Source organism: Etheostoma spectabile, chromosome 17, assembly GCF_008692095.1.
Source record: "Etheostoma spectabile isolate EspeVRDwgs_2016 chromosome 17, UIUC_Espe_1.0, whole genome shotgun sequence".
In the NCBI taxonomy this organism is placed as follows: domain Eukaryota; kingdom Metazoa; phylum Chordata; class Actinopteri; order Perciformes; family Percidae; genus Etheostoma; species Etheostoma spectabile.
In genome coordinates, this window is record NC_045749.1 from 9265802 (window position 1) to 9277498 (window position 11697).

The 11697-nt window shown below is 38.5% G+C and overlaps 2 protein-coding genes and 1 long non-coding RNA gene across 6 annotated transcripts in view; 1 reads left to right on the plus strand and 2 right to left on the minus strand.

Moving 5' to 3' along the window:
- The window catches only part of LOC116705311 (protein FAM53B), a 22164-nt gene extending 17192 nt beyond the window's left edge, over nucleotides 1-4972 (minus strand). For both annotated transcript variants that reach the window (XM_032541391.1, XM_032541390.1), the window contains exon 1: nucleotides 4799-4972. The gene's annotated coding sequence lies outside the window, so the exon portion shown is untranslated. The remainder of the gene's footprint in view (nucleotides 1-4798) is intronic.
- Nucleotides 1-7322, plus strand: part of LOC116705315 (uncharacterized) — a 10506-nt gene extending 3184 nt beyond the window's left edge. Inside the window, exons 2-3 of one of the 2 annotated variants that reach the window (XR_004335902.1) lie at nucleotides 6746-6750; nucleotides 7312-7322. This is a non-coding gene — a long non-coding RNA (uncharacterized LOC116705315). Of the gene's footprint in view, nucleotides 1-2394; nucleotides 2408-6745; nucleotides 6751-7311 lie in introns of those variants that run through there. The other variant, XR_004335903.1, reaches the window with a different exon arrangement.
- Nucleotides 7323-7846: 524 nt separating this feature from the next.
- The window catches only part of eef1akmt2 (EEF1A lysine methyltransferase 2), a 5813-nt gene continuing 1962 nt past the window's right edge, over nucleotides 7847-11697 (minus strand). For both annotated transcript variants that reach the window (XM_032541395.1, XM_032541397.1), the window contains exons 4-6: nucleotides 11073-11180; nucleotides 8449-8665; nucleotides 7847-8154 (exon numbers count right to left, since the gene is read on the minus strand). In XM_032541395.1, the coding sequence (XP_032397286.1) occupies nucleotides 8057-8154; nucleotides 8449-8665; nucleotides 11073-11180 (423 nt within the window). In that variant the 3' untranslated portion in view covers nucleotides 7847-8056. The remainder of the gene's footprint in view (nucleotides 8155-8448; nucleotides 8666-11072; nucleotides 11181-11697) is intronic.

Below are 11697 nucleotides of genomic sequence, written 5' to 3' on the forward strand. Positions count from 1 at the left end.
GTGTGATACAGGACGGTATATATAAAGCACGTATTGATGTATCCAAATCAAGTTGTGTTGTGCAATGATATCAAACAAAGTTCTCTGCTAATGGTTAAAACTGTAGCCATGTATACAGTCCATTCAAGGCAGAGAAATGCGGGACTTCTGTGCAAATCATCAATGTAACGTTAGCAGTTAGCGATCACTGTTAGCATAGCATGCTAGCGACTTTTAAAGAGTAAATTAAGAACATGGTAGTATGTATGTGCAGGACTGTATAGCGCACAAAACAAGACTGTCGCAATTTTTAAATCAATTTTTTAAGTCAAAAATACTTAATACTTAATACGGGTCTCTCTGCTCGATGCGGCAGTCATTGTTGCTTGTTGCACAACGTACGTATAAACCCTCGGTTTCAAGTAAGCTCGAGTCCTCGGTTCCAATGTCCATAAACCCCTTCATCTAACCTTAGCCCCAGGACAAAATGAATACTGGGACAGCCCTTAGTCTCGCGTGAGCGCGCAAAACCTAGAGGTAAGGGGTAGGGGTAAGATAGAGAAATGAGATTCAGCGTAAGTAGAGTCTGATGCCTGTCTTGGGGGGTTGGGGAGTGCTTCTCTGGTGTATGTGAGAATGGGTCTTTTCTTTTCTTTTCAGCTGCAGGTCTTTGGCTCTGTAGGCGTCGAGACGCCAGACTAACAAATCTATCATGCTAATGAGGAAGGAATATACAAAATGAGCAATACGGAGTATACTGACCACGTAAAATAATAAAGTATGCGTTTTAACTCCCCGAAGCAAAGTGGCATGAGTTTCAATGTTACCGAAGTAGCAGTAGTTATGACTGCAGGTCACAGAGAAGAAAGGGAAGCTTCTTTAATGACTAGAGAATGGCAAAGAGGCACACAGACAGGCATGGGGAACTACCTTTCTGGTAGCTTTGCATAATGCCTAGGGCCAGACAACAAGTAAAAGAAAGAGAGCCAAAGTATAAGCGGAACAGAAAAAAAAAAAAACTTGATTCAAATACACATAAAATCATACACAAGAGAGTCAAAAAGAGAAACTGACAGTGTGGAAAGTGGCTGTGTGTGTGTGTTAGAAGTGGACGGTATCCAAATTTTGATACGTCAAACCTCCCTATTTTACAAACGGTATTATCGTGACTAATTAAAACGTATGGCGTAAGGCTCAGACAGCATCACCAAAGTGTTGACTTGTGCCTACACCGCTCAGAACCTGAATGCCAAACACTAATACTGAAACACCTCTCCCTTGTCATTAGGTTGGAACCCAAAATGCTGCCAAACTGCAGAAGTGGTTTTCTTCTTCAAGACCAGGTCACTTGGTACGCAACTTGCCAACTCCCCCCCTCTCTCTCTTCTACACTGTCACGTGACAACCACACATAAGCATTTTCAGGCATTAAATAAATTATATTTAATATTTAATCATTGTCTCCTATAAGTGGATTGCATTTATTTTTTCATTGACGGTATTGAAACTGATATTGTTGCAATTTTTAAGACCCCACGGTCTTAAAAATACCATACTACACCATACTACCGCCCAACCCTAGTGTGTGTGTTTGTACTGAGGAAGAGTTGAACACAGAGACGGGGAATGGACCTGTGGTTCGCTCAGCACACAGCTGCCTACTGACAGAATGGAGCTCTAACAGGGCCTTTCGCTTGCAACACAAAGACCTCGCAAATGTGTGCGTCTTGAGCACACACTGGAGTGAAGAGCGATCCATTTAAAAACCCACCGGCCTTAATTGCGCTCATACATAATGTATAGCATGTCTAAAAACAACTCTACAGTCCAACAATGCCAGAGCTGTTGTCATTGAGTACAGTTGCAGTGCATAAAGTTGTGCTTCACTATAATCATTACAAGGAAAAGTGACTACCAACAGTTGTAATGAGAATGGGTTACTTCCTCTTCAGTTAGATATTGGGCTGGGTTTCAAACCTCTTTTGGCAATGGTTTCTGTAACACCAAGCCACTGAATGTTTGAACAGAATATCTTTTTAACATGGTCCGTAATCAGATATTTTCAGATTAAATAATGATTTTGCCAATTTTTGACTATTTACTTAAAAGTTCTTGCATGGCTGGTTTATGGCAGCATTAAAACACTAACGCATTTGACGTTAGCTCATTTGATTACATAAAAAAAGACTTTATAGAAAACAGATGTTTATATTTGTCAAAAGGTATCAAAAAAACTATAATGACGTGGTGATGGCACACTGGATATTACACATGGCTTTGGTGTGAAGATCTGGGTTTGATTCCCACTGCGATCTGTCAACCAACGTGTCCCTGAGCAAGCCCCTAAACCATAGTTGCTCCAGAGGCGTGCAGCCTCTGACATCTATAGCAATTGTAAGTTGCTTTGGATAACAGGCGACAGCTAAATTACATGTAATGTAATGAAACTAAGGTATTGCCACCACCCCCATAGAATATTTTCCACCTAGCCCTAAAATAAAATCAACAGCTACAGTAAACAAAACATTTGCAAGTTCACATGATAAAAATGTTGTTCACACCAAGGTGTAACATCCCCGCAATGGTTTATTTTTTAATCAAAGCCGGGTGTAGCCATCATAATCTTTCCAAAACTTGGAATGGCACATCAAAAATATTGTACCCTGACCAGTGGTTGTGAGGCATTCACCCAAATCCCCTTTTGTAATTAGACACAATAGCTGACTTGTAATTACATATTTTAGTTTATCTGCTTTTCTTCCAACCTGAACTTCAGCTACACCTTGAATTTTGAAGAGCATTATCTGAGCAGGATTCTTGAGAAAACTTGTCATTTCCTGTTTAGTTAACCAAACTAGCCAGCCATCCCTGCCCTGTGAGTCAACGGCAACTGCTGCCATGGTGGCAGAAAGAAACATTTCCAGGTATTTTCAATTAGGGGCCCCTGATACCAAACCAGTTCTTCGTGATAGTGTTTCTAGTGTTCACAAATCAACTTACTGTCGTGCAATATTAGAGAGGGCAAAACATAAGCACCAACAGTTCCCTCCTCACCCACAGATGAAAGGAAACCCTGACAAATAAGAAGTCTAGTGCTTCGCTGCCACTGCGCTCCATATTCAGAGTGCCTTTTATTTGGAACTAAAGGCAATAAAGTAGTTTCAAAATGAGTATGCACCCTGTGCTGGGATTTAGGCAGATATCCAGCAACTCATATATATATATATATATATATATATATATATATATATATATATACCATACTTTGACGGGTGTGTGTGTATATATATTAATATATATATATTCTATATATATATATATATATATATTATATAATATATATAATATATATAATATAATATATACACCACACACTACCGGTCAAAAGTAGGGGCCACTTACAAATTTCCATTCCTCTCGATGTAGACAGAATACCAGCTGATCTGAGTGGGGGGCTGATCTTTAAGCAATATACATTGCCCATTATCAGCAACCATTCATCCAATGTTCCAAAGGCATTCTGTCACATAATCTGATATCATTTAAAAAAACTAATGACAAAAACATTGGAGAACCCTTTTGCAATTATGTAAGCACATAATGTAATATGAAAACTGCTGCGGGTTAAAAAAACAATGCAACTGATCTCAACTGGTATTCTTTCTATAATGGAGTGCAATGGAAATTTCGAAGTGACCCCAAACTTTTCGGTAGTGTGTGTGTGTGTGTGTGTGTGTGTATATATATATATATAATAATATAATATTATTATATATATATATACACACATACACACACACACACACACACACACACACACACACACACACTATTGACTTACTTATTTATGTTCTTATCAGTTACCTCATCAACTCAGTTTCAGTTTGAGAAATGTGTAATAGCATAAATTCAGGGTGTATGACTCATGTAGTCACAACAATGGACTAAAGAGTGTATTGTTATTGGAATCCAAGGATGCAGCCTTATATGCTCTAAAAACAAACTAAAATGAGGGGGAACAAAGAGGCTCATGGTTTCAACCTCTTCAGCATAAAAAACTATGCTTAGAAAAGAAAATCAGTAATTACAAATTCCTATTTTTCAAAACAAAAAGCTAAATGTGTGGTGGAGATAGGTGGGAGACATGCAACCATGCCTTATGAGTCAAAACACTCAAGCTGCTCTCAATCTCTTCACAAAGGTTGTGGTGAGGAGCCGCATGTAATATGATCTGCAAAGCAACCACACTGCCTCTCTCCACCTACACAGGTACTGTATTTGAAAACAGCCTGGGCTTTATTACCATGGCTGATAGATGGAGGGGGTTTTTCTGGCTCACAGAGCTTGGTCAATGTGTGCACCCTCTCTACAGCAGGTTATTAAGCAGCAACTTTTAATTCAGCAGGTTGGTAATGACAACAGGTTGGTCAGGCTGGGCGAGCAAACCCCCACTCTACAACAGCTGATTTAGTCCAGAAACGTTGTAATAACTAAGCCGTAGGCAATACTGTGACATCCACAGAGTGCTACACGCCACAATGAATAGGCCTATGCACTTTATTGTGCCTAATCTGGTTTGAAGGTAGCAGAGATTGATTGACAAAATGAAATCATATGTAATACAACAAAAGAAGACAAGAACATTTTCTTTTCTGTCTTGTGCCCCAAAGTAACCTAACAATGTTGTTGTCATCTAACGTAAGTCCCAGAGAAAACCCATTAAGAGTAAGTTAAATTGCACAGCAGTGGAAAAAGAAGCACAATGATGAGGCCCGAACACGTTTATACTGATCATGTAGCTGAACAAATGTCCTACTACCTGGCCAGCAGCGGCTCTCTCGAAGTTAGGTCATCTTCAACAAAGGGAAACCAGGAACAAATCACAAAAGTTTATCGCAGTTGCAGCCGCCAGTGCAGGACTGAGCCAGACTGCAAGCAGCTGAGTGCTCGCTCGCTGCTGCTTTCTACTTTCAGCCTTCAGCACTGGTTGGAACAATATCCGTGTACAGACAAACCAAAGGGACGGGGGGAGAGCGGAAGACGAGTGACCGACTAGCAAACTTGTTTAACTACGGGAGTAACAGCGGACTTTACAGTTAATTATTTAATTGTTAATTTAATTAACTAAAACAACACAACTCTTAATTACGTGATAACACACGGCTCAGCGCTTCATTTAAAACATGCATCCCCCCCACCCCGTTCGTACTTGGTATGTTCCCTTGCGGTCCTCCCTCAGGCATTTACAATACTCATGTGGTACTTTGTATTACTATGTCATGCTTTTCATTGATGTTAATGAAGCAAATAGGCGTTGACATCCCAGTACTACAAAGAAAACTACATTTACACAAATTAACCAACCAACAATGTTGCTTCTTTGCCTCTTGGTCGTTTCTGTCTCGGCTGTAGCCATACTAAACAATGACCCAGACATGAAACGAAAAAGTTAAACGTCGATAATAACAAAAAACGGACTTTAAAGTCTCAACGAACTTAATATATCATGCTGCAATGAACCCACGGTTGTAAATACTCAAAGGGCAGAGTGTGAAAAAGGCTGACATGCCTCGAAAGAGGAAATCTTTCCCACTTCCATGTTGGCGCTCCCGCAATGGAAAACACCAATGCTACATGGAGAAGTAATTCAATCAATCCACGAAAAATCCCATTACGAGGACTTCAAACGTGTTTCCAGGGAGATGGAGTGAAAAAACATAAATATTTGCAGTATCACACTTGAGAGGTTAAAATGAAAGCCTGGTATTCACGCTGGTAGAACAGCAATGTGGATTATGGCATCAAGTCTAAAACCCTTGTAGGTATTATGAGTGGAATAAAAGTGTAGTTTGGGCATGTGTGCCAACCCAGAAACCATAAAAAACGCTGATGGTGGTAAATGTTCTCTACAGGTCAGTTCAAACCAGCAAGATCCAGTTTTATTTTACTTCATGGTGGATAGTAAGGAAATACAAAGGATGCCAAAAGAAATGGTTCCAACTTCCCTTATGATTAAAACGGGCCTTTTTAACAAGAAAGTTAGTTTGACTTCTAGAATTAATCTACGTTAAAGTGAAGCATTTTTCAGACACAAGGTCAAGATTTATCCAGTTTAAAAATAATGGACACACATGTAACATGTAAGTGTCAACAGCACATTACTTAATTACTTTGTAAACTCTTCATGAGTAATACATTTTACGCAACATCTCTGGAAGTGAAGGTTGACATACAAGAAGAATTTGGCTAAATGATAATTGAATCACTAACATATTTTATTATTTCTATTTTACATTCAAGACCTGTTTGCTTGCAGTACTTGTTTATTGTTCTTTTCTCATACTGTTTTTTGTCACTGTTGTGCACTAAAATACCCTGGTCCGTGAAAACCTACTTGGCAATAAACCTGATTCTGATTCAAGTGTAATGTTTGGAATGATGTATCATAGAAAAATTGACCAACAATTGCAAGACTTTACATAGTCTTAAAGGATTGTGGTGTTTCTTAGCAACAGCACCTTTGCAAGGGACATGAGCAGGCGGCAGTATATTCAAGGATGTAACTTTGGTGCATATTAAAATCGGACACAATGAAAAACGTGCAAAGATCTGCCTGAACAGTTTTGTTTTGGTGAGTTAATGTTGAAAATGGCAGAGGATATATAATGGAAGTTTGGCTTCATGAGAATCCTTGTAAACGGGCATACTATGCACATCCAGGCAGGATATCCAGAGCCTTGTAAAATTCCAGGCAGTAGTTAAAAAGCATGCGTGTGTTTACTCAACAGCATGCCTCAACATCTAGAGCTCCCATTGGACTACTGAGCATGCTCTCAATTAGGATCCTGAGTTTGACAGGTATTAATGTCACTGAGAAAAGAAATGGCAGAAAGTCCTCTCTTCCACAGAGAGCATGGCCTCTTGTTTATTCATTTTGTCAGAAGTTCTTAATCACGGTCCTCAGGATACCAAGCACGGCTGGTTTCCAGTATAGTCAATTAGGTTTGGGCTATTTTTCAGATGTCATGAAAGATGGATGCAATTAACTACAACTTCCTAAGACAGAACAGTGTTTCTTTTTTTAAACTTTGGGTCAGGACTCCCAACAGTGTCAAAGTAATTTGAGGGGCTATAAGATGATTTATGGAATAGGGGAAAAAAAGTTAAATACAAATTATCATGTATATCTTCTTTCTCTCCTAGCCTATTTATAAAACAAATACAGAATACAATTTTGCCTCTAGGCCTGTGGTAACTCATCGAATCAAACAAAGACTGAATAATTGTTTGGCTGAACTATTACTATAGGTAGCCTCAGGAAAGCAGCTACAGTCAGATAAGTGCAAGTGCATGCAAGAGTTCATATTTGAAAGGCTCTGAATGCCACAAGATATGGAACCTAAATTACACAAATAGCCAGACAGAACCCATGTTATTCAGAGTTTAAAAGGTTTCATATGACCCTTAATCTAATTGTTTGTTACTTGTGTGTGAGTGGTTTTTTTATTCAGCTTCATCCATCTAGTTTACATTACTATATCCAATGTGAGATTAATAGCCTTCAGTGGCATATTGTGGTTCTTTTTTTTAGTACACAGGAGCACAGAAACAGTTTTCAAAGCGAACGTGTGATAGAAAATGACTTCAGTACTATTTTTGGGATACTATGCGAGATACTGCTAAGTACATTCCAATGCGAAGCACCATTTTAAATCTACGTAAACATCTTTGAAACTGAAATTGAATTAATCTTAATTGCCTGGGTAACTGCATAACAGATTTTACAGAACAATTTCATACAAATATATGTATGTATCAGGTGCCTATAGCACTGTGTGGATCAATGCAAAGTTAATATGACAGCAACAAACAAAAAAATATTTATTTCAAGAGTATTGTTCTAATCAGTTAGACTGTATGCCTCCTTCATAACACAAATCTTTAAAAAAAAAATATATATATACAATCAGGTCTGGTAGAAAACATCTGCACAGGAAGTATGATTTCCTGTTATAAACAGAAAAAAACAGCAGAATTGATGACAAAAAAACTAAAACTTCCTCTGGGGACATGTGAATCAATATACTCGCTTAAAGATGAGTGCTGTCACACTGTTGCCCGTCTTGCCTCCAAATTGGAAACTTGGTGTAGGCAACTCCTGTACATAATCAAATCCTGTGAGGAAACACAGATGTGCAGGTTAAATATTACTACCAGAACATCAATATGTTGTCTTCAACACAGATCTTATCTTGCTGACTATGGCCACAGAGGGTCAAGAACTTTTCATGCCCCTGTGGTGCTTCCTAGGGCCTTTTAAAGAAAACCTGTCAGTGTTTTCTTTTAGACGAACACAAGTTATATTTACATTCAGTGTTACTAAATTAACAAGAAATTAACAAGATTCATCAGGATCTAACAAAATAAATGATCAGGCATAAAATTATTAAGTTCTGTGCATCCCCTCACCTTCACTGAATCTGTCTAGCAGCTGCTCTTTTGTCCAGTTACAGGAGGTGACAGCAAAGAATCCTTTGTCCTTTAGAGCATCTTTTAAAACTTGGAGATAGAGTTTTTTGCCTTCCTTGGAGTTGTCTGGGTTTAAGCTTATTGCATCGAATGTTCCTTTGTCGATGCAGACATCAAAACCCACAAGCTCCCCATGGCAGTTAAGGAAATCCATCTCCTAAAAAACAGAATAAGTGAAAAGTTAAGGAAAAGTTTGTCTTTTGATCATCCCAACAGCAAATATAAAGCATGGCAACATGTTTAGTCCGGCTCCTTAGATGTAGAGTAAAGTATATAGTTACTTGCAGAAGATATCTTTCAGCATCAACCAAGATGGAAAGTGTTATACTTCACTGGTTAACTTTCAAACTAAATTCCAACTGCCAACATGACAGCGGTTAATTCTGCGGAGGTTGCTGACCTACCATACCACCAGTGAAAGAAGCCCTGTATCTAGAAAGCATCAGATCTCTGGGGAGAGCTCAAGAGCCACATACTCACAAACCATCGTGGACAAAATGTGTGATTTATAACAGATGATCGACAGTGATTGGCTAGAGACAGAAATGCTATATATGGTAGATATTGTTCTAACTCATCCCAGTTCAATTTGAGTGTGAGCCTGTAATATAAAAAAAGTGTGAAGATGTTGTTGGAACGTATGACAACATGTCACAGCAGCAGTAGGCTGTGACTAATGTAAATGGAGACAGGGCTTGAGAAGGATTTGAGACTAATGACCTTTAAGGCAAGACCTGTCGAATAAGCTTTTTTATCATGTAGGTGAAACTCCTCACAGTCCCTCAGACTACATTCAAGGCTACACACAAACGAGCACATTCACACATTATTTTGGCATTCTGCAGTATTATAAAAAATACTATTTCTCTCTCACACACATACACACTCAAAGAACCACTGTAGCTCCCCCAGTACAGCTAGGGTCAATATTGACTTCAGTAGAAGACTTTCTGTCCAAGCAAAGCACAAACCGTCAAACGTGTGTGATGAATGTAACATATGCAACTGTATAATGCACACGGGAGAGAAAAACTTACTCATCAAATTCCTTATAGCCCTGCCAGCATTTATAACTTTGTTTTGTTAGATGTGTTAAATCCTTCCAATTTATTTATGTGTTTGAGGTGGTAGAATCTAAATGGAGGGCAGACTTCCATCACTTTCAGGGCCTTCTTCCTATCCAACTATACCACATGGTAAACACAGGAGTTTCCTCTAACCTTCCCCAGTCGGCTCACAGTATGCTTAAAGCTATATTGAATCTTTGGCATTTAGGAACAGAGGGGATTCACTTGTTGATTTGTACATGGCACACAATCCACCAGATACACTAAAAAATTATGTTGCAGCACTTAAAATAATGATTTGAGATAATTTCCCCCTAGAGTCCTTTGCACCATGACCTCGAGCCAAACAACCCCCCAGAAGCTTTTTTCCCTTTGGTTAAACATTGGGCGAGTTAGCGTTATCAGCTGAATACTTTGGTGCAGGCGCTAAAGGAACCAACTGTGTATCTCGTAAATTACCCCACGAATTATGCCCGAAATTACATCAAACTTCTACTGTAGTACAACTAGGTACTCATAAAACGATGGATTAGAAAGTTTGTGAGTACACCAGGAGTTTATTTAAATAACACTTGCCTCCTGGCTTCTGCTCTCAGCTGCTACTGCTAGCGGCTATAAGACGAGTGCTTAGGAAAGTCTACAAAACACCAAAAAGAGATTTAACAAATATATTTATTAATTTAACTTATTTTTTTAAGTAATTGCTGTAGTACAACTAGCAGGAGACAAGTTATTATTAAGGTAACTTTGGAGACACTACCTTATTTAATTATTAAATCAATAAATGTTTGTTATATTTCTTTCAGTGTTGTCATTTGTAGAGCTCCTAAGCACTTGTCTTACTGCCGCTAGCAATAGCACCAGAGAGCAGAAGCCGGCAGGCAAGTGTTGTTATAAGTTTTTATTTAAATAGGCTCCTGGTGTACTTATAAACTTTCCAATCCATAGTTTTGAGAGTACATAACCTATTTGTACTACAGTAGAAGTTTGGTATCATTTTGGGCATTATTGGTAGTGTAATTTACAAGATACACAGTTAGTTCCATTAGCGCCTGCACTAAGGTATTCAGCTGATAACGCTAACTCGCCCCAATGTTCAACCAAGCGAACAAAGCTTCTCAGAGGTTGTTTGGCTTGAGGTTGTGGTGCAAAGGACCCTAGGGGGAAATTACTCTGAACCCTCACCCTTTCTTAGTGGAGAAAATTATTTTTTTGCAGAAATTGTTGAATGACGCTGTTCACCTGGCACTATCAATACTCAGTATACCAATCACGCTCCATTGGTACCAGCACAGGAAACCCCATAAAGCTTTCCAATTCCAATTAGAAAGTATGTCTGGTACAAATTAACATTTCCCAACTGTTGCTCACTTCTCATCACAATAATCATGTAAACTTGAACAGACTTTAGTCTCTGTGACCACTAAATGTGTTGTGAAACTTAAGTTAACTGTACAGTAATGGTATAGTTTGAATGACAAACATAACTGAACACACCTGTACAGTGACATCCGTCAAGCCCTCCGCCTGCAGAATATTTCTGGCCAATTCTACAGACGCCGACGAATAATCTATACCAGTCAGATTACTGTATCCGTGTTTAGCCTTGACACAACAAAAACAAAAACAAATGAAAAGCAAAGCTTATCAATTGTGTTAAACATGTTTGAGAAATGTTAGTTTGTTAAAAAGGTCATCACTGTAAACCTTGCAGTCATTTACAAAATATCCATTTAAGGCTCAGATCACCTTAATCAAGTAGATTTCCACTCAACACCTAGTGGTATTTAGTGCAGATAGTAATTGGCAATGTTTTGACATTGCTGATACTTCTGCTATCATCCAAATAAAATACCTTTCAAATGTAAATGTAGTGTTTTCATTTACAATATCATTGTTACTGTATAATCCACAGATGTGAGATTTGTTTCAATTTTGGTGAACTGGACCTTGTGCTCTCTTAAAGGTACAATATGTAATATATTTACTGTAATAAATCCAAAAATGACCCCAATGAGCCAGATATACCTGTAAAAACGTAAACCCCTAATGTTAGTGCAGACATGAAAGCAGCAAACAAACAGACATTATCAACAGAGACAGATTCTACCTGACCTAAAAA